General features: G+C 38.5%; 1 protein-coding gene across 14 annotated transcripts in view; it reads left to right on the top strand.

The window, feature by feature from the left end:
• Positions 1-22919, top strand: part of LOC126366003 (ubiquitin carboxyl-terminal hydrolase 47) — a 150179-nt gene that overhangs the window by 4836 nt on the left and 122424 nt on the right. For 6 of the 14 annotated variants that reach the window (XM_050008847.1, XM_050008846.1, XM_050008840.1 and 3 more), the window contains exons 2-7: positions 5775-5826; positions 6599-6802; positions 7718-7994; positions 8783-8961; positions 21309-21483; positions 22138-22259. In XM_050008847.1, the coding sequence (XP_049864804.1) occupies positions 6602-6802; positions 7718-7994; positions 8783-8961; positions 21309-21483; positions 22138-22259 (954 nt within the window). In that variant the 5' untranslated portion in view covers positions 5775-5826; positions 6599-6601. Of the gene's footprint in view, positions 1-5774; positions 6803-7717; positions 7995-8782; positions 8962-21308; positions 21484-22137; positions 22260-22919 lie in introns of those variants that run through there. The other 8 variants (XM_050008841.1, XM_050008836.1, XM_050008844.1 and 5 more) reach the window with 6 other exon arrangements.

Genomic DNA, 22919 nt, shown 5'->3' with positions numbered 1-22919 from the left:
AGTTCCTCATTTTGTCAAGTGATTGAAGAACTTCATGTAGCACAGGTTGCATGCATTTTGTTGCCAGTGCTTCTTGGTGAATTAACTAGTGTGTTCAGCTAGCATGAGGAGCCTGTTTATACATCACAGCTCTGTGTCTGGTGTGAAAGCCATCCATAGTATAGCCACTATATGTAACACACTTTTCTCAGTTTTCCCAATACTGTGCATGTCTTCAGAACTGCGTTGCACATTTGAAATATCATGTTTTGTACTCTCATTTAAAAAACTTTCCATGATGGCAATGAAATACAAATAACAGAAGACAAACAGCATTTGACATGACAAAAGAAAATGAGTTACATAGTATGATTTGTCATGCACCACACTGGAAAATTAATAACCCTTACTTGTCGACACACTAGATACCACTAAAAGTTGCACACGTTTTTTCACTGAAAAATCTAACAAACCTAATTATTATTATTTTTATGGAAACACTTCAGCAGTCCTGCTGCGAAGGTTGTGGTGCTTAGTTGGAACTTCCTGCTTTTGAAGACTTTAATGATGAGAACCCACAAGGCCCGTACCCTCTATTCTCGTGAAGGTCCTCTGTTTGTCAGATTTTATTTTGCTAAAGTTTTCATCATGGTAGTTCAGTTACCCATTGAATGTTAATTAGGGCTTGTATTTTGCGATGTCATTAACATCATTAGTCTGTCGGCATGGTATCGCATTGCTAACTAGTGTGTGTTTTAATGAGGGCTGTCAATGGAGCTGTGTAGGCCTAATCCACAATGTATATTTACTGACTTACAACCAGACTCTCATCTTCCAACAATCTGACCTTGACATCAGCGTGTGATTCAGGATAGGTCATTTACCACAACCTTACTAACCAACAAAAACTCTGTTTTGTAAACAATACACAGACAGAAACACTGGGTACTGTTTGTGTAACATAAGGTGTCAGCCTTCAAAGAATGTACTGATGGCTTGCACTGTGTACGAGATACATATCTGTTGCGGCCCCACCCCCTTTTTTTAAAAAAAATCATGATTATGGTACCAGACTGACCTGCGCAAGGTCATCAGGGATATAGTTTAGATTTAAAGACACTAGCTGGTTGTGAAATGGTCAAGTTAACAGGTATAATCGCAAGTAAAACTGGTGGTTTGTATCACATTCTTCACTATTTCCTGGGAACCTATTCGTATTGGGAAGTGTGGGAATTATTTGTGGAGCCTGGAGCCTAACATCACTTTAAACTTGACATTAGTGATTAACTAAAGTTACATCCGTAAGTCAAAATATTGAGGTAAATATTTTAATGACTTTTTATGTGTGTGCGTGTGCGCGTGCGCGCACGCGCGCGGTCTTACCTTGCTTTGTCTGAGTAGATTATACCATAAAACAGTATTAAGTGATGGCATCCAAATTATGCTAATAATTTGATCTGCATAATGACATAATTAGAATGTTTGTTATTTATTTATTTATTTATTTATTTATCATTACTCATCTTAGTATCACCATCATAATACAATGCTAATAAACACACATAATACTGGCATGGTTCATGAGAATAACCCAGGTGATTGGCTGTGCCCTTGATTAAAGAACCAGTCCGACATTTGCTTAAGGGATTTACGAAAAGCTTGAAAATCCCAAATCAGGGTAGCCAGACAGAGCAACTCCATCCTCCCAAATACGAGGTCATTGTCATAACCCACTGCCTCATTTAGTTGGTCCCTATTTTGCAACATTCCTCGACTGACACACGGTTTGTTTCAGGTAACTCATAATATAACTTACACTGTTATTCATCACCACACATACTAAGGACACCCATTGGTGATTCCCAGCTTGTGAAGTTGCTGCTACGCCTCATGCACTAATTCCATTATGTTAAGAAAGATGAAGGAATTGAAATGTGACAGGGTGGTGGTGTTATCCCCTTTCATTACTACTTGTTACCCTTGAGTCCTTCAATCAGTCGTTGTAGTATGAATTACTTAATTAAGACTGTTTTAGCTGCCTTTCTCAACTGAGTGGGAAGCATTTAGCTTTTTGACTAACTTATCCACCTACTGCTGTAACTTCAGTATTTTATCTATCTGGATGGTGGTGGTGATTGATTGGTTTGTGGAGTGCTCAATGATGCGGTTATCGGCACCCATACAAATTCCCATGGTTTTGCACAGTTCACTCTCCATTTTTGTGAATGATGATGAAGTGATGATGACAACAAAAATAACCAGTCCCTGGGCAGAGAAAATCACTGACCCAGCGGAGAATTGAACCCTGGACCCTGTGATCCATAGGCAGCAACGCTACCCTGTAGATAACGAGCTGCGGACTTATCCATCTGGATGCATAAGAATTTCATACATAGAACTTTGTTTTTAGTGTACGCACTTTGGCACTTGTTCTAATAAAAGGTATGCTCAAAAACTAATGGTATTTATTTTTTGTTTTTCATAAAGAATCTTTGTTTACTTATTGTCAACATCAACTTTGTCCCCTTCAAAGTAATCCCCCTCGGCTATGACACTTGCGCTGGTACTTTTCCAATTTTGAAGGTGCCTCTGGAACTTGCTTTTTGTTTTGGAGGTCAGCTCCTTCAGCGACTCTGTTTTTATATCAGTAATGGTGACAAAATGATGTCCTTCCATGATTCTCTTCAGCTTCAGAAATAGAAAGAAGTTGCAGGGTGCCATGTCTGGCAAATGCTGTGGCTGTGGCTTAAGCTGAGGCAACATAATGGAACATTCGATGACGTGTGAGTGGGGCATTATTGTGATTCAGTTTTCATGAATGATTTTGCCATAGTCTGGTTGTTTTCTTTGAATTGCTTCACACAGATATCGCATAACTTCCAGGTGGTATTTCTTATTGACTGTACAACCATAATACAGGAACTCATGATGCACTATCCTGTTTTAATCGAAGCAAACAGTAGGAAGGACCTTCACACATGATTGAACTTGTCGAATTTTTTCCGGTCTTGGATCTTCAATCATGATTGGGCATTGGTTCTGACATTTACCAGTGTTTTGTCACATGTTATAACCTCCTTTAGAAGCTGTGGATTGTTGTCGACTTCCTTGAGCAATTTCTGAGCAATGTGTACATGATGTAATTTGTGGTTGAAATTCAAGAAGTTTGAAGCGAACTTTGCTGGTACAAGTTCCATGGCCAAAACATCAAAAAAAAATTGTTTGATTTGAGCCAAAAGATATTTCTAAATTGTCAGCAACCTCTCTGATGGTGATTAGGTTATTTTCCAGAACCATTTTCTTTTTTTCATATCATCATCAGTAATAAATAGATTTGCTAGGGCGTGCAGGGCAGTTGTAGTCTCCAACGTCTTCTCGATCTTCTTTGAAACCCTTATACCACTCATAAACTATTGTCTTACTCGTAGCAGATTTGTCTAAAGCCACAGTCAGCACATCAAGTGTGGTGCTGCACTTTATTCCATTTTGAAGCAAAATTTAATGCAAAGTTTTGAGCCATCTTGTTTGCAAATAAAAATTTGTCAAGCACTCAAAAATGCATAAGATCTTTTTGAATGTCAACAATTAACTAAAGATTCAAAATAGCTGAAAATGTAAACGTGCATTATGAACATCTGTATGTTCGCTGTGAACCAGATGTAAATCTATTCCACCATTCTTCTTGCAATACAGACAATTAGTATTGAGAAGTATGATAGGCAGTGTTATTCCATGTCATCACTGTTCTTTAGCTCTTGTATCAAAACTGCAATAAAAAGAGCAGAAGAAATGTTTAGAATAGTACTAAATGGGAATACTAAACGAGAAGCAGTTACCAGTTCTAAGATTCGGAGATCACTTAGTCCTTATTGCTGACAGCAAGGAGACTTTGAAAGGACTGTTGAATGAAATGGATAGCATACTTAGCATAAATGTCTATTGGGGGTAAAAAAAAAAAAAAAAATAAGGCAAAGGTTGTGAAAAGTAGTAGACAGGAGAAAAGTTATTTGATAACAATGAAAATCTATTAAGAAACAGTAGTACAAGTGAGAGAATTGCAGCATTGCAGGTAGCAATGTTACACAGTATGATTGAAGGAAGGAGCATGTCAGAAATAATGTTCTTTGACTGTGGCAGTTTTTCCTCAACTGCAGTGCCATACTAAAATAAGGCATTGACACAAAACATGGCTAGAAGCACTTGAAAGTGTGTTTCTGGTTCACAGAGTGGAACTGTCAACCAAAGGAAAGCTGGGTCAGATGAATCTACTGTTACTGGATATCAGCTTCATCTCGTTATTTAATGAGGATGTGACACCATGTACCCAAACAGGAAGAGAAAAGAGCACTGAAAATATTTTATTCATTTCTACACTTATGTTTTGGTGACTGATTTGTAGAGTAGCCCAAGGTCTAGTTTAGTTTGGAAAGTGACTGTGTTGTCGAGAGTTGAAGTGGTATTGAACACTTGATTTAATGCGGAAAGCCAGGGAAGAAGAAACTGAATGAATCTTAAATCTTATTATACAGAAAGATAATAAAATTAAGTGTATAAAAGATGGCTGATAACAATCAAATACATAAGCGATAAAATTCTCACTGTTGTCTGTAGTAAAGTGATACATTTTGTGAAGCTGTTAATGCTGACACTTTGATAAATTATTGCTGGTTTATAGTATCAACAAACGTTATTGATTTGTGTTGATCACCTAAGCCTTCTTGTTGTAAGCAGCATATGGTTACCATTAAAGTAAACTGGCTCAACTGTGTAAGCCTATGATAAAGGTTACTGCAGTTCACTTTTAAAAGTTTGATTTTTTCACCGGACATGTTTTTCATTAGCACATTAAGAAATAACTGCGACTTTAAAGACAAACAACAATCAAGCCATTGGGGGAGGGAGGGGGGGAAATCTTTGCATGTTCACTGTGGTGTTGTTTCTTTATAATCAGTGGTTTTCTGTTATAACACCATATTTTTATTCACTCCACATTATCATATTAGTTACTCTTTTGCAGTTATTAGAAATATAATATGAAATGAAATGTTTCCCTTTGTTGTAACAAATATATGCATGGAAAACTTATTTTCCACGAAAATTAATACTAATTCAGGCATGAATGCACAGACATTGTATTGGGTTAACAGCTGGAGTGTGTTATAATTGTTGGTGTTGTTTAAGATAATATTTTGCAGCTGTTTCTGAAGTTGCCCATTTTTTTTAATGTTTGCTATGTAAAAGAACTGTCTTTGTTTTGTATAAAACAGAGATTTACAAATGTGTTAAATTATGGATTGAGTAATATTATGTTGTGTATCAATGTAATTTTGAATTTTGGGAACACTCCTTGTATTTTCTCTATGTAGTGTGACAGATTATTCATGTCATTAGCCCTTAATGTATTTTCTTTCCATTCACATTATTGATCCTCAATGTGTCTTCTTTCCATTAAAATAACTGAGAAAGTGTAAAAGTAGATTCTATAGTGTGGTTTTGACAGTTTTGAAATTGTGGTAAGTACTTCAGTATGAGTAGGTATCCTCTATATAGAAACAAATATTCAGTTCATAACATGATGCATTCAAAAGAATAATGCTTCATTTTACTTGCCGGTACATATGAAGTGTTACTTGTTCAGTAAAGTATTTTCAGAGTTATTTTTTTTTAAATTACTGTAATAAAAATAGCTTGAATGAATGTAAATTATGACAGTATTCACTTACTCTTTCCATATGTTCTCAGTGTTACGTGAATTTGTGTTGCATTACTCAGCTTTGTTTTTTCTTCTCTTTCAGTAACGTTTAATAGTTGTCATTGGTGTGAGTGTGGTGCATAATCTCTTAGCAGGTATGTTTATTGCTATTGTAGTAGTACATTTTGTGCACATTAGAATGCAAGAATGTTACATATTCAGCCCTTAAGGATAACTTTTTAAAATATTTTTGTCATCTTGTGGCTGTTTTTCTGTCACCCATTCAAACTGCAGCCTTGTGTAAAAATTCAAATTCTCTTTGAGTGTGTGAACTGCTCTTCACTAAATTTGGCTTGTCTAAAAATAGCGTAGTTCCTCCCAAACCTTCCTCAAACTGCCACCTTCTGGGGGGATTCTTAACTAGTTGGCAGGCAGCCAATAGGAAGCAGCTCAGTTGCTTCAGTTAGTGTTTGTATGTAGACCACTATATTACTAGCATTTCCTTCAGGAAGTGAAGCCAATACATATCTTCTGTGAGGCAAAAACCTGTAAAGGTGATGTTCTGCAGTACTTTTTGTTCTGCTTTGTGTACAGTGTTGTAAAAGTCATACATGTGAAATAGAAAGCTAAATAGGCTTGTGTCTTGTTACTAGTAAAAGAACAGTTGTTAATAGTTAAAATACGCACTTCTGCCCATATTAACTACATTTTTAATTTTAATAATGTGCCCTCATACTGTTGGAAGTACTGCAAATTTTTCATGCTTTTGGCAAGTGATGTGATATTTTCTGCATTGCCACATTTTTTCTTATGGTGAAAGATAAATTTAGAGCTGATGAGTAACTGTGAAGCTTGTATTTTTCTGTCTGGCTTATTTCAGTTCATTTACGCTTACAGTGCGGTTTAAACTTTGTGATGTGTCTTCAGGGCATGGTCTGTATGTTAGAAGAGAGAAATGCAATATGCACTGTACGAGATGTGACAACTTTAGCTTCTCAGGGTTCGCAGCACAAGATCACTCTTTTACTTCCGGCCTCAACTACAGTACAAGAACTTTTCCAAAAATTAGCAGATGCATACCAATATGATCCGAATACATTTGAACTTGTCCTTCAACGCTCATCTGAACCTGTAAGTTTATAGCGTGTAGCATTTTTATAAGTACTTTTTTTTTAAAAAAAAAATACAGTTTTAGATAGGATATGTTGGCATTTAATTTTGTAAGGGAAGTACACGCAGAATATAAATAATGCAGAAGTGAAGGTGATCACTCAACAGTACGCTATTAGGTGAGTGGTCTCATTTACTCCTAAGTTATTTATATTTTAATTTATAAGTTTACTCATTCTTAATACTTAAATGGTTTGAATTTTTGGTTTATATGCGTGCTAAAAATGGGTCCTAACTTTGTGTCACACTTACAGTTGACTTTTTGTCATCACAACATGACTAGAATAGTTTCTAATTCTTCCAGTAAATATAAAGCGATTGTTTTATCAGTAATGTGAAAAGTGTGTCATGTGAACTGAAATATTTGTACCATGTCACCTCCTCTCATTTAAGCTGTATCTGTTAGTCTTGATTTACTTTTACTTTTTAGGTTTGGGGAGCATTCTCTCTCTCTCTCTCTCTCTCTCTCTCTCTCTCTCTCTCTCTCTCTCTCTCTCTCTCTCTCTCTCAAATCCCTATGATGAAGAAACTAATTGAGACAGTATTCTTCCTTTCCTATGTATTATTGCTTTCTTAAATGTATCTGAGATAAAATACCTGACAGTGATAGTTGTATAATGAATGTTAAATGTAATCACTCGATCATCTTGTGCTTGTTTGAAATCTGTTTCTCATTTTCGGATGTAATAAAACAAATCTTAAATAGGATAAAATTCTATGATGTAAATAAAAAAAAAGTAGTATAACTTTCTCTCTATCTCTGTGTGATATGGAGAGATTGTCTTAGTTAAAGTAGGGATAACATGAGATGATGATTTTTCAATTTAGTAATGCCATCTCCTCTTACTGTTATGTGCAAATGCCAAAATGTTATAGGTAGTGCTTAACAATCATAAAGAAGAAACTATTGAAGAAGTGGGAGTGAATTTTGAACCAGGTTACAACAATAGTTTGATTGTGACTGAAATGCGTGGTCAGCAGACACGCAAAATGGCTGTAGCATCTGGAGATGGTGGTGAAGATGAGATGATGTTGGGAGCATCAGCCAGCCCAACAGCTGTCAGTGACTTCTCACAGACTCCTCCTGCTCCACTACCTCCGCCTGTAGTTAGTGGGGATTATTATGGCAGTGTTATGATTAAACATGATACAGGTGTGTGTTAGTTTGTATCCATTTACTTGCTGATTGCCTCCAAAAGAAAGGGCTGTATGTTGTTATTATGAGGTGCACATGTAAACAATGTTTTGCAACTAGTATAGTATGTAACTAGCTACATTGTTAGTGCTTGAAACTTTTCAGTAAACAGAGATTTCAAAGTAACATTAATTGAATGATTATGTGGAATTCCTTAATGGCCTTCAAGAGCTACTGGTAAGAATAATATAATGATGTGGCATATGCTATCATTTCAGTCAAATCTTTTTGCAAAAAAAGGAGGGAATGCACTAAACATGATGGCCAAGATAACTGATATGGCATAATTTCATATGCCTAGTCACTTAAAAATTCTGTGATAATACAGAACCTACATTCTGCCATAAGTCTTGGTCTTTATCTTCAGAAATTTTCTCTGACTTGTATTTTTATTTTATTTATGTAGCCAAGAAGAGCGTGAAAACATTGTTTTGTTGTGTTGTTAAGAAAAAGATATATTGTTTTCATAACATAATTGCTTTAATATATCAGGAAGTGAAAAGTTAAAGAATATTGAACATGAATGAAAATACTTATTTTTTTCTTAAGTCACTTGTCAAGACTCTGAATGGTTTATCAAAACTTTTCAGGTTAACTGCTCTGAATGGCTCAGACTGTATACTGAGCAACATGCACATAATTATTTGTTGGGACTTATGTACCAAGTCATTTGTAATAAATTTTAGCACTAAATTTAAATGTAATTTGTAAAATGCCCAGTTAAGATAATTTTTCTTAATTTTCAGTTGAATATGTAGGACTGGTAAACCAAGCAATGACATGTTATTTAAACAGTTTACTGCAAGCACTTTATATGACACCGGAGTTCAGGAATGCCTTGTACAAATGGGAATACGATGATTCAGAGAAGGATGAAGCGAAATCAATTCCATACCAATTGCAGAAGCTTTTCCTCAACCTACAGGTGATGGAAACGATTGAGTCATTGCTTTCAGACATTGAATGATTACTGCTGTTTTTAGTAATTCATTTGCAAGTGTGCCAGTACTAGCTAATGGAGTACTGGAGAAAAGCAGTGAGACTAGTCATGCTGTGCAAGATCTGGTGACAATTATTTCCTTGGTGTACCTGATAGATTTATATTTTGTATTTATGATTGCTGGCAATAAGTTAAAACTTCCTGCCTTCATTGTATGACAGTTCAGGCCATTTTCTGTGTTGTTGCACCAGTAGTCCACGATTCTTATGGAAATGAAATGGAACCTGACAGCTTTGTGTAGTTCAATTTTTAGTGTTCCGTGTGCAACCGTGTTTTGTAACAGTGTTGTACTTTGCAGCACCATGAATAAATGAGAAATGAAGCAAATATCATCTAAAACTGTAGATGACAACTTGCAAGTTTAATTGAAATTATTTTATTTTTTATGAAATGTTTAACCTAGAGTTAATTATCTAGTTTTGGAATTGGTGTGTTGTGGGGACAGTGTTCTCAGTATTTCATGCAGTGAAACCCCCCACTTTTATACATTTCAAGGGACTTCAAAAAACAGTGTAAAATGTGGGAAATAATGTTTTAAGTTGTAAAAGTTACTTACAGGAAACCACCTTGCATTTTTGCACTTTATGTATGACGTATGTCTGATAACTGTCTGGGAAGTAGTAAAGTTTGACTCAATTTCATACATCATAATCACTGTTTCCAGAAAGTCTGCAGCAGTCATTCATTATTTAAATAATTAAACACTGCACCAGTTACATATTTGTTCACGCTTAGCCTGGGGCAGTTGGAGAATTTTTTCTTGTTGTCTGGTGCAGATGTTTACATAAGTATTTTGTGTGATGTTTGCATGTGTGTCATTCTGCATCCCTTGCACTGCAGTCGCCTGTTTGAGGTTATGAAGTACTGTGCCTCCTGAGTTATGTAGAAAACCACACACCCTCTAATTGTCGCTCACATTGTATGTTTGTGTAACATCACAAATAACACACATGTAAATACTGCACTTGGCAGACATGTTTTGCTCAGCATGAAAAAATACATATTTTGCTCTGTGCTTCAACCAACAACATTTGAGCCATACAAAGTGAGTGAAGGTGTCAACTAGCACTAATAGTGGCTAAACAACAAAACACCCTAAATATGGCTCGACATAGGTGTCACGATGATCTTAACAATCACGAAACTGCGCGTGCATAGTAGACACTGTGGAAGTTGTTGTGATTGGTCATTTTATTTTTATTCGAATGAACCTAGTTACCCTCATCAGCCATCACACCGAATAGAGCTTGGATGCGGCAGGACATATAGCACCAACTATTCCAACTTTTACATGTTTAAGGCACAGATCCACTGAGTAGAGCACCCTGGTGTTAAGAAACTCAACCATGTAATGTCTGTAGACAATACTTGACAATCCCATGCGGGTCCAGGGGTTAGAATAGGCCTGAGGTATTGCTGCCTGTTGTAAGAGGGGACTAAGAGGAGTCTCTCACATTTCGGCATTTGTGGAGGCCCCCTGTAGGGTTTGACCTCCACTTTTCAAAATTTTTGTGAGGAACGAGCCAATTGGGGAAGGGTGCCTTACATGGTGCATCATGTCCATCATGCGCTCAGACCTATCACGTCCTTTGTCGACATGGCTCTGCACTTCTGCAAATTATCCAACTGTTGGGCAAGGTCACCCTCCTGGGTGCGTATTTTTCCATCAACTGTACAGTATTATTTTCTACGCTGACGATGGTAATGGACTTCTTTGCTTGGTTGCATCTGATATCCAGCCAAGTAGCCAGTCTGTTGTAGTTGGGTCGCCATGTACCCTGTTGGTTGTAGCCCCCTGACCACACAGGATTCGCTCTGCTGATGCTTGCGCTGTTAACTCCCCATGTATGCCAAGGGGTAGATGCCCATCCCCCTGGAGCATCGGGAATCCAGGCAATGGCCATCCTGCCAGGTGGCTTTTGCTGTGGCTGGGTGGCGCCATGAGGAGGGCCCCTGCTTAGAGTGGGTGGAATCACAGTGGGTGAAGCGTAGTACATCATTCTCGTGGTGGTGGTCAAACACAGCAGTCGCTAAGCGTTCACGGGCTCAATTCAGTGCACAGAAGTATGATCCCAAATCGTTCCCCTCCTTGGCCACACAATGGGAGGAACATAAGGCTAAGGATGGCAGCAGGTCTTATTCGCCCCGGTGCCCTGTATGTTGAGAGCTAATGGGTAATCTTTCATGAAGATGACGACACACTTTTTTGTTGAGCATTTAGAGGACAAGTTTGTGGAGGTTGAGGGCTTGTCCAATATGAGATCTGGCTCAGTCTTCATAAAAAACAGCATCCTATGCCCAGTCACGGGCATTACTCACTTGAGACAAGCTGGGGGGATGTTTCTGTAACTATCACGCCCCATAAGAGCTCAAATATGGTCCAGGATATCATATTTAACAGGGACCTTCTTTTGCAGTCCGATGATGAGCTGCATGCCGATTTAGAACGGCGAGTTGTACATTTTGTTCGGCGTGTCCACCAGGGTCCGAGGTATAATGAGGTTGCCATTGGTGCCTTCATCTTGGCCCTCGAGGGTGATAAATTATCTGAGAAGGTCAAGATGATGGTCTACCGCTGTGATGTAAAACTCTATACCCATCCCCCAATGTGGTGCTATAAATGTTGGAAGTTCGATCATATGTCTTCCAGCTGCACTTCCAGCATCACACGTCAAGTTTGCAGATGCCCATCGCATCCCAATATTCCATGTGCCCTGCCTCCCATCTGTATTAACTGTGGAGAGCACCATTCGCCTTGCTCGCCAGACTGCAGGATTCTCCAGAAAGAAAGGAAAATCATGGAGTAAAAGACCCTGGACTGACTGACCTACACTAAGGCTAAGAGGAAATTTGAACGTCTACATCCTGTACGCATGACATCATCTTACGCCGCCACTACAGCAGTTCTAGCCCCATCAGCTCCGCCAACCCCAGTCACCTCTCAGACCCAGAAGACTACACCTATCCCCTTGATGTTGGGGGAGGGGCACTTCACTCCCTGTTGCTCCTGCACCACCTGCTTCAGGAGCAACATCCCCCCTCCTCCCCCCTCCCCAACCATCGAGGACATCCGTCCCCACTTCTAAGGCGGACAAGGGTACAACTTCTTCGGCTGCTCTCGCTAGGAAGGGGTCGTTGGGTCACTCCCTTCCCAGGTTTCTGCTAGTGGGAAAGATGACACCCACCGGTGGTTGAAGAGCCCAAAAGCAGCTGGTAGCAGGGCTTCACTCTCATACTCAGTCCCAGAGGCTGAAGCAGTGAAGTCCTCCCAGCCAGGGAAACCCAAGGAACAGAAAGAGAAATCCAAAAAGGAGGTCTCAAAGACCAAGGGAATTGTGGTGGCACCCGCACCACTGATACCCCCAAGCTCTACATCTGTGGATGACATGGAGATTCTGGCATCTGCTGAGGACTAGATCTCACTGGATCCTCACACACAATGGATATAGACTGCTCAGGCAAAAAGTTGGTGGCAGCAGGTGACCCTGAGGTGTAAACTGCCTCATTGAATATTCCATGCCTTCCCAGTCTCATGATGACATCATCCTCCAGTGGAATTTTGGCGGTTTTTTCCGCCGCCTGGCTGATCTACGGCAACTGTTAAGCTATACACCTGTTTTCTGCATTGCTCTCCAGGAAACCTGGTTCCCAGCAATGCCGACCCCTCCACTCCACGGCTACAGCAAACGTAGCGACTGAAATTGAGTGTCAGGTGTAGTTTGTGTTTATGTCCTAAACTCAAGTCTGTAGTGAACCTGTGCCCATTCAAATCCCCTCTTGAAACTGTGGCTGTTTGATAAGGATGACACAGGAAATAACTGTCTGCAGTGTATATCTTCCTCCAGATAGTGTATCATCCCTGAATGTATTAACTGCACTGATTGATCAACTCCCTAAACCTTTGGGCTACTTTCAGGAGATTTTAACACCCATAACCCCTGTTTGGGGTGGAACGCGCCTACTGGCTGAGGCAGAGATGTCAAAACTTTACTGTCTCAGTTCGACATCTGCCTCTTAACTACTGGGACTGCCAAACATTTCAGTTTGGCTCGAGGTAGTTACTCAGCTATTGATTTATCAATTTGTAGCCCAGGACTTCTCCCACCTATCCACTGGAGAGTACATGATGACCTGTGTGATAGTGACCACTTCCTCATCTTTCTGTCACTGCCCTGGCATCAGGCCCATTGACACCTGCCCAGATGGGCTTTAAACAAGGCCGACTGGGAAACTTTCACCTCTGATGCCCCGCCCCCAAGGACTCAGTTAACCCTGCGGCTCTCTGCTGCCACTTCCTCTTGATTCTTTACAAGGACTGAGGCAACGAAGCGGCTGATGCTCATGTTGGCTTCGTGTATGTCCATGGAGGACATATTGAACAGCATTCCTTGCTTAATGGCAACAGTGTTTTCACTGCCTAGCTGGTGGCTATATCTTGTGTTCTTGAGCGCATCCGTTCGTGCGCTGGGTATGTGTTTCCTCTGTGTACTGACTTTGTGTCTGGACCCCAGGTCACGTCAGAATCCCAGGCAACGAACTTGCTGACAGGCTGGCCAAACAGGCTACACGGAAACCCCTTATGGAGATTGGCTTCTCTGTAACTGACCTGCGCTCAGTACTACGCTGCAAGTTTTTGTGGCTTTGGGAGACGAAATGGCATAACCTCAGCACGCACAACGAACTGTGTGCCATTAAGGAGACTACTAATGTGTGGCAGTCCTCCATGCGGGCCTCTCACAGGGACTCCGTGGTTCTGTGCTGGCTCCGTATTGGCCATGCTTGGGTGACACACTGCTACCCCCTGCGCCGTGTTGACCCACCTCAGTGTCGGTGCAGCGCCCAGCTGACAGTGGCCCTTATTTTGGTGAGCTGTCCTTCTTTGGCTGCCCTGTGATGGACTCTTCTGTTACCGGACTTGTTGCCATTAATTTTAGCAGACAACGTCTCATCGGCTAATTTAGTTTTACGTTTTATACGCTATGGTGGGTTTTATCATTCTATATAAGTTTTAGTGCATGTCCTTTGTCCCTTTGTGTTTTCCACTCTAATGCTTTTAGGATGGATGTTTTAATGTGTCAGAGTGGCTGGCTTTTCCTTTTTATTATCGTGGTCGGCAGCCATGGTCATCTGCTGTCTTGTTTTTACCCCTTCTCCCTGTTTGTTGCTTCTCTCGATGGTTTTCTTTTTCTGTTTTTGTCCACAGTTGTGTTGATTAGTCTTCTGTTGTTGTTCTGGTCCTTCCTTTCTCTTGTTGTTCTGGTCCTTCCTTTCTCTTGTTATTGTGCTGTACGTCTCCTTTTATTTCTTCTTTCCGTTGTGTAATTATTTTACTGGGAACAAGGGACTGATGACCTTGCAGTTTGGTCCCCCCCCCCCCCCCCCCCCCCTACCTCCTCCTCTTTTAAACAAACTAACCAACCAATACTTGACAGCCAATGTCATGCCAGTGTCATTTCACATAAAGTTTTTTCTCCATGAAGATTTCTCCATAAAGCTCAAATCGTGGAAAAGTTACAAATATGTTGACGCAAAATCGGTTATGAGATAACATTGTGGACATAGGAGATTTGACAGGAGCGATAAAAAAGTCATAAACTGAGGGAAAACAGTAATTTCGGGTTGTAAAAGCAGGTTTATAATGTAGTGATAAATTCGACTGAACTAGCAGTTACATGGAACCAAGTGCAGAGGAGGATAGAGACAGAGATAACCATCAGAGCTGCCTGAATAGTATTTGCCCGAGATTACCTTTTACAGACTCCCCTTCACATGCACGTGCCCCCCCCCCCCCTCTCTCTCTCTCTCTCTCTCTCTCTCTCTCTCTCTCTCTCTCTCTCTCTCTGGTCTCCATATCAAGGAATTTTCAGTGGTAATTTACTACCATGTCTAACAGTTTGTAAATGACAATTTAGAATGATGGTGACCATATCAGTTAATATTATTTTCTGCTAGCTTTCTACTGCTGAAACTGTTTCTGTTGTAAATACAGTTGTGTCCTGAAGTGACACAAATCACAGGAAATGAAAGTTAAAAGTTATTAGAGGTTATAAATATTTCACATTGAAATGTTATATCAACAAGAATTCGGCATATTTTATTAGTTACAACAATAATTTCCATCCTTTACATGAGGCAATGATTTTTCACTTTGGCCGTATGAGCAAAAAACCAACAGCATAGTTCTGTATTAACCTTTTTGGTGCTACAGATGTGCTCTTTGCATTCCTTGTTGGGCACAGCTTTGTTGTTGTGTACTTCTCACCAAATGCTGCTTCATGCGCTGAGAGACAGTGTCGAAACTGCTATGAAATACATATCATATGATTTTAAGAAAACAGTTTGATGAAAAAATTTGATTTTTTTTTCATAATAACTGCTCTGCATGAAGTGAAATAAAACATTGCATGAAATTTTGAGATTTACAGAGTTAAAAACACATTGTGTAAGCTCTACATATGGTATGTTTTAGCTCATACATTTACTGTGTAGGAAATGTAGATGAGCCAAAATTTTATTTACAATTGAGAGCAGAACAATATCTCATTTCGCTCTTGAGTTACTGGTTTTTATATCCAGTGAATGGTTGTGTGAGACCTGGCCATTTCCATTCCAAGGCATTGGGAATCGTGGTCATAACAATCATTATATTTCATAAACATTTCAAGATGTTGAAATGAGGTTTTTTGTTAGTGGTAGTCTACAAAGAGGCATGTGTTTTGTATGATAAATACTCAGAACTTTTTTTTATAAATTGAGAAGCAACCTGTCCTCAGCAGTAGGAGGTCGGCAGAATGAGATGAGTAAACATATCAGTAGCACATCAGAAAAACCCAGGGCCTGAGTTTCATAGCGTGATGAGTTAACTCATCCATAGCAGTTAGAGGCTTAACATTAATCCAGGCAGTGATCATCCCGATTCTTTCGTAGTGTTAACATTATTTAATTATTTATTGACTGTGTTTCGTATCACACATAAAATAGTCATTGTTTGTCAAGGAAGCCCAATAACGTCATTATGTATATTCCCTCTACTTCTATCCAAATCTCTTCTAAATTAACTAAAAAATTGTTGCAGTTATGTTTACAAACACAAGAGGAAATAGTTGGTAGGAGAAAAGCAGGGATGATGACAGTACTTCTGCTGTATATGCTTAACTTGAATATGTGTCTCTGATATGCACAGACTGTGTATATGTACAGTAACACAGCAAACAAACTCCTCTCGTGAAATATATTCACATTTTTCAAAAAACAGATTGTCACTCTTTATTTAACATTCTCTGTAGAAGCTTCCTTTTCACATCTTGTGAAAAATATAACTAAATTGTGCCATTACAATTCATGTAAGATTAATAAAACTGAGATAATATTTAGCTGCATGGAAATAAATATTGTCAACTTGAGATCAGTAAATGCCTTTATTCATATCGTTATTCAACCACCTCAGCTTCGTAACAGAACAGAATTCGTGTATATCAGTAGAAGAATAAAATATACCACTTAATTATTAGAAAATAATGGATCTTTACACACAATACTGAACAGAGCTTTCCAGACAGTAGTCCACCTTTTTCTGAGGAGTGATGGGCTTTGGCACATTTGCAGCTGGGGACCAGGTACTGTGGACAGCTCGGTCTTCAGAGGAATTACATGTTCTCCTGTTGATCTTCAGTTCACGAGAAAGAAACAGAACATAATATTAGTAGTTATAAAAGACACATACATCTACTTTTAAAACATAATAAATATTATTAAAATGTGTAGTTCATAAATTTAGTGGAAAGTATTTAAAACAAGATTGTGACACTAACATTACACAGTGTGATGGTAAATATTTATCAGCTTTATCCATTGTTAGAGAAATACAGTTAATGCACTGCCAGATGTTTTCATGCATGTTATGTAACATTGATAAATATGTATGTTCATAAAAAATGACTAAGTGAAATACAGTTGACAAAATTTTTGCTTGGACTATCAGCTGAGTTAATTGATACTACTTCATTGTCTACACATGTATCATTCTACTAAACTTGTAAACAGAAAATACAATACTGTTAGTAAACAGTCCTTTCACTCTTTTGGTCTTAGGCATTGCTCACATTTTGTAGTCCTTACATTCTCTTAGTCGCCAGTGTTTCTGTCTCTTGAGTCTTTCACATTGATGTGCCTGAGTAAAACTCTTTCAGTCTTCAAGACACATCAAACTTTTTAGTTTCCAATATATATTTTACAGCCATTATCTTCCAGTCTGCAGACAATCGTGTGCCATTGTTGAGTGCAAGGGCTTTACACTGCTTTAGCAGCTCTCTTCCACGTTCCAGAATCACGCATGTATAGATCTGACTCTTAATACATGGATTGCATTCGTTTGCATTCATACTTTTGGATCACCTCTGAACGGTCGTAGAATGTGCTATTGCCCATAAGTTCAGAAAAGGATGACTTTATAGGAATCTTGGCGGTAAGCAGTTTTACTTGTGAAGATATTAGTGTTAATAACTGTGGAAAGTGAGAGATTTGATTAGCTTTCACATTGTATGAAAATACTAAAGCAGTTTTTCAGCAACACACACACACACACACACACACACACACACACACACACACACACACACACACACACACACCATCTATCACAAATAAACATGCAATTTACAGAATTAGTGGAAACATTCCCTACCCTTTTAAAGTTCTTCTGTCTCTCTGATCTCTTACCAGATAACTTATTTAGTATGGTGGTCTACCTGAAGATCTCTTTAGTAGTAAGTGTGCTACATTGTACCTAATGTGTATTAGTAAAGAAATGTGAATGCCACATAGTACACCATATGTTTTAACAAAGCAATGAAAAGTTCTTGCATCTCCGATTTCCTGCACTTGCATAACTGACTTGGGTTTTCTCATTTGGTACAATAAAAACCACTAAAAAATTTGCGGTCAATTTAGTTATTGTAGTACGTTAGGTATCACATTGGTCAGCAATAGCTTTGTCTGAAATTATCCTATTGTTGTCATTATTTAAAAGAAGAATTTTGTGTGTGAACATCATATATAACATATTCATCCTCCTCTCCACAAAATAAATTTGAATGTGAAACAAATTAAATATACAGAAAATTGTTACTAAGCTGAAGAGTGTGGGTGCATTTGGTAAGGCGAGTGGTGGTGAGAACAGGCAAAGTTGCCCTGTGGCTACACTGCTGACTGAAAACATGAAGCAGACACGCCTCACTTCGTTGATTCTTCCTGTCACTGGCTCATGGATGACTGCTTCTGTCCAGCAAGGAAATGCCCGCATAGGCACCTTGCTATGCTGATAACAGGCCGGAGGACAGCCGGCAGCCCTATAGGCCACAGCCATGACATTAGTGGTGCTGCATACATGCAACATGTTGTACTGTGATGGAGTAGTTCCTCTGGGGAATGGCCTCTCCTTACGTCTGGACCCCATGTGCATTCACTGCAGTGGCATATCGAAACTGCTGTGTGCAGGACTCGACCTGTTGCCTCCTGATAGGAGTCGAATGGCGGCTGGCTCATATGGCAGGTCAGGAGCACTGTGACATAAAGCTCCACAAGGAACTTAGTTCTGGTGGCAACTAGCCCAATCTGGTTTTGATCCCATGGCAGCAGCTGCTGCTGCCCAGTCATCTTAATGTCCAGCATGGCCCTGGCGTCTCAGTGGTGCTGGACCTCCAAGTACCTGTCCCACAAAATTCATACCTATATATACAGCACAGGTGTGGTTTTGTTACACCAAAATTTGGTACTCAGTCATGTAGCCCATGACAAGTCTTGCCCTGTGGTGACATTGACCTGCTGTGCGATGTAGTTTTCCACTGAGTGCAGCTAGCCCATCTCACAATCCTTCTATAATGAAACTTCGATTTTATGTTATCTGATTTTATGTTTTTTTTGTTATTATGCACCATAAATTCTTTGGCCCTGTGAAAATTCCGTAAGATAAATGCTAAAAATCCCTGTTTTTACTTTTCTTCCTAGTAAGATTTACTCCATTCTAAGTTCTTGCTTGATGTATTGCTTTACTTCATCTCATTTTCTTTCTATTGACATTTGATATGACTAAATGAGTTATCAGTGGCAGGAAAGACAGACGGTTTGTACTGTGGGTGATGGCAGAGTTAAAGGAATATTTCCGGCTATTGTGGAGAGGAGGGACATGAGAGAGGAAATGCTGATATAGTCCACTATCCTCATTGCCAATACAATTTGCAACATTTATTTTCATTGTGCAGTGGTGATGAGTCAAGTAAGTTTCATACTACTTTTTGTAGGAACTGATGTAATCATAACCTGGTGGCACTGTGAAAAGGGACCAGGAACAAGACTATCGATTTGTCGATTGCTATAGTTTGTAGTTGACGTTCATGGATGTGTTAATGACAGAACAATCTCAGTTGTAGCAATAACTCTTAGGGGAATATGTTTGTGATTGTGGGACATGCAAAATATTTGTGACAAGGTAGAATATGAATGTTATTGCTCATCGTTTCACTTGCACCAATTTAAGCTCTCCTCTTAGATTCCTGCCTAACTATGCACTCGAAAATCGCCACATATTTGGAAATAAACAGTGATGTATTTGTGACAAAGGGCAGTACAAATTTTATTGCTGTTCATTTAACCCTCAGGAACGTAGGCCGTACTCTTAGGTTTCTGTCTAACAATGCACGCCGGATTTACCATACATTCGGAAATAAACAGGCAAGTATTTACTTCATTCTTCATTTTCTAACCAGACAAAAATGTTTAACAACATCGAATATTGCAGAACATTTTGTGTTACGATTATTATGAGCATGATAGCACCGCTAAGAAAATATGGGCATGCAGCGAGTTGTGAACCTATAACCTGTAAGTCAGCTAATCCAGACGTTATCCATTACGTTGCAGGTTTTTCACCTGAATTTAGTATTGTGCATTAGTTATAAAATCTCTAGAAGTTGTACATTGTTGATGCTTTATTGATTGACATTTAATGATAAGTGTGATGTATTTGTAATATACTTTCAATGCGCCATTGCTTTGAAATGGCATACTGCCCACATATGTCACACCCTATGAAGGAAATGAATAATCGAAATACACAGTTCACAAGCAGTCTCAAAAGTAAATAGTCGAAAGCCTACTAGTGATGTCACAATTGCAAAAGGTAGTGTGAAACTGTGTCATCTCTGCCACTGGAAACTTGTTTCTGTTGCAAACGTTATTTCCTACTGTGTATCGCATCTGTTTTGGACGTTGTTTCTAGTCTCTGATTGTCGACACTGGCAGTAAACATTTGCATCATTGGCAACACTTTTTGTTGCACTGTTTTCATATTGCCTGCTACACCATCTCTAGAAACGAGACAAGAAACTATGATTTTTAATCATATGTGCTAATTACATATGTTTTTGCTCATATTTTGGTGGTTTTAAAGTTTTCAACGATTTTGCACTTTCCTCAATTTAACATTTTTAAGCATAGACCCCATGAAAATGTAAAATAGGGGTTTCACTGTACATAAAAGTTATTCTGACCAACATGTCACCACACTGTGGCTACCAGCTGTGGCTGCTATTACAATATTTCAGGTGGCTTTCTTAACACACCTTATTAGTTACACTAGAAACTGGGCGGTGACACTGTGTCCCTTTTTTTCCCCAGAGCAATGTGACAGTTCAGTTAGACAGTGGACTCCCATTCAAGATGGACTGAATTCAAATTCCCAACCAAATCCATAGTTTCTCAAAATTCCACTCCATTGTGATTAATCATACGAATGATCTGTGGCACAAGAAACTGACTAACCAGCCTAAGACAAATGCTGGGATGATTCCTTTGAAATGACCCTGCAGCCTTGTGTCCTCAGTTCGATTTTGTACTCTGTGTCTGATAATGTTGATTTAACATTAAACTATAGTCACCTATCCTTCCACTTCCTCTTGTAATGTTCTTCATTTACAACAAATTGCAAGTAAATGTGGGATATGAAAAATATCATGACATTTTTCAAATTCTTCAAAGCTGTGGAGCAATGTTTGCAGAAACTGTGGTATAATTGGTTGCATTCCCATCATGTACATTTCTTAGTGGTAACATAAGATTTTATTGTTCCCTCACTGCATTATTTTTCCCTTGCATCAACCATTTTATTACATTTATTCAGGGTAAATTATGTGCTGTGCTTAGCTATATCAGGCTTTACAACAATTATAATTACATAAAGATTGCTTTAAGTAAACATGTAATTAAATTATTTCCAGACATCAAAGAAATCTGCTGTAGAAACAACAGAACTTACTCGGAGTTTTGGCTGGGATTCGAGTGATTCGTGGCAACAGCATGATATACAGGAGCTTTGCAGAGTGATGTTTGATGCCTTGGAACAAAAATTCAAAAATACTGACCAAGCAGATCTCATATCCAGGTTATATGAAGGTAAGAGATTTGTAATTTATGCATATGGAATCGAAATACAAGATTCCCTGCATAATTAGCTCTGAGATCTTTAATATCTTGTGATTATTCATTCCCAATATTAGTAATTAGAGCAGCTGCCTGATAAAAGTAGCAGCTCATGTGTAAATTCCATATATTTGTATCTGTCATCATTAATGAGTGAATAGTTTCCTTTAAGGCCTAGGAAGTTCACCTTCAGATTTCAACATTTATGTTTGTGTGGTAGGCATTCCCAAATCCATGACAGGCTGAATGAGTAGTGTGATAGTAAATGTAGGCTTGGAATACATTCCACGAAAATCTTTACTTGAAATGTGAGCATATGTATGCACATTTGCAGAATTTTGTTATTGTATCAAAGATTAAATTATTTTTGTTTAGTTGGAAACCTTACCTTTTGACACTCAGTTAACAGTAGCGTTTTCAATTATACTTCGGATTCAGTTACTTCTGTTATTTCTGTCATTGGGTCTGAGATACACTAACACACTGATATTGCATAATGGACCAAGATTGTCAAAGATGAATAGTTCTTTTTGAATTTTAATTGCCACTTTGTTCCAAAATAGTGGTTTGGGAAATATATTTCACCTGTGAATTGTTTCAAAAGTTGTATCTTTCCCTTATTTACAGGTAAAATGATAGACTATGTAAAGTGCCTGGAGTGTGGAACAGAAAAGTCTCGAGAAGATACATTTCTTGATATCCCATTACCAGTTAGGCCATTTGGAACAGCTGTGGCATATTCTAGTGTGGTAAGAAATAATTTTTTCACCTCCCCATTTCATTTTGTAGGGGACAGATTTGTTGTGCAAACTTTTTTTTTTATCGTTAAAATAATTCAAAATACATTTGAGTGTGTGTGCACTTCATACTCCACAGGTAGACATTTTTTACGCCTTCTCTTAACCCAGTTTTCAATTTTTTTCTGCAAGACTGGTTTAGTATTTTATCCTTTTTGTTTGCTTTTGACAGAATTCACACTTCTAATATCTAAAAGAGATACTTTTGGCTTTGCTGACGATTATAAGCTCCAGCAGATTGTTTTTGTCTTTGCTGTTATGTGTAATGTTTCATTTGTAAGACCTTTTGTGCAGTCTCATTTTTTTCTGTTGAAATTCTGAGTGTGAGGATTAGCACAAACATTTTATAGGATGCAAAGCATTTAAAGAGGAAATGTTATTCTTGTTGTGGAGTTCAGCTTGGTCTACACAGTGTATATCACTGTTGTGTTCTTACTCTGAATAGTGGTCTGCAATTCGCGTAAATTAATTTTTTTCAGTTCCATATTTTCAGTTATCCTGAAATAACTCCCTATAATTAGTTGTATTGAAGAACGCAAAATACAGTAAATTCACAAAGTACACTGTTGATGTGAAAAATGCCTCAAATGTAAACAGAAGCCAGTTACATAT

Source organism: Schistocerca gregaria, chromosome 4 (genome assembly GCF_023897955.1).
Source record: "Schistocerca gregaria isolate iqSchGreg1 chromosome 4, iqSchGreg1.2, whole genome shotgun sequence".
Taxonomy (NCBI): domain Eukaryota; kingdom Metazoa; phylum Arthropoda; class Insecta; order Orthoptera; family Acrididae; genus Schistocerca; species Schistocerca gregaria.
This window is presented reverse-complemented; position numbering and strand designations above follow the sequence as displayed.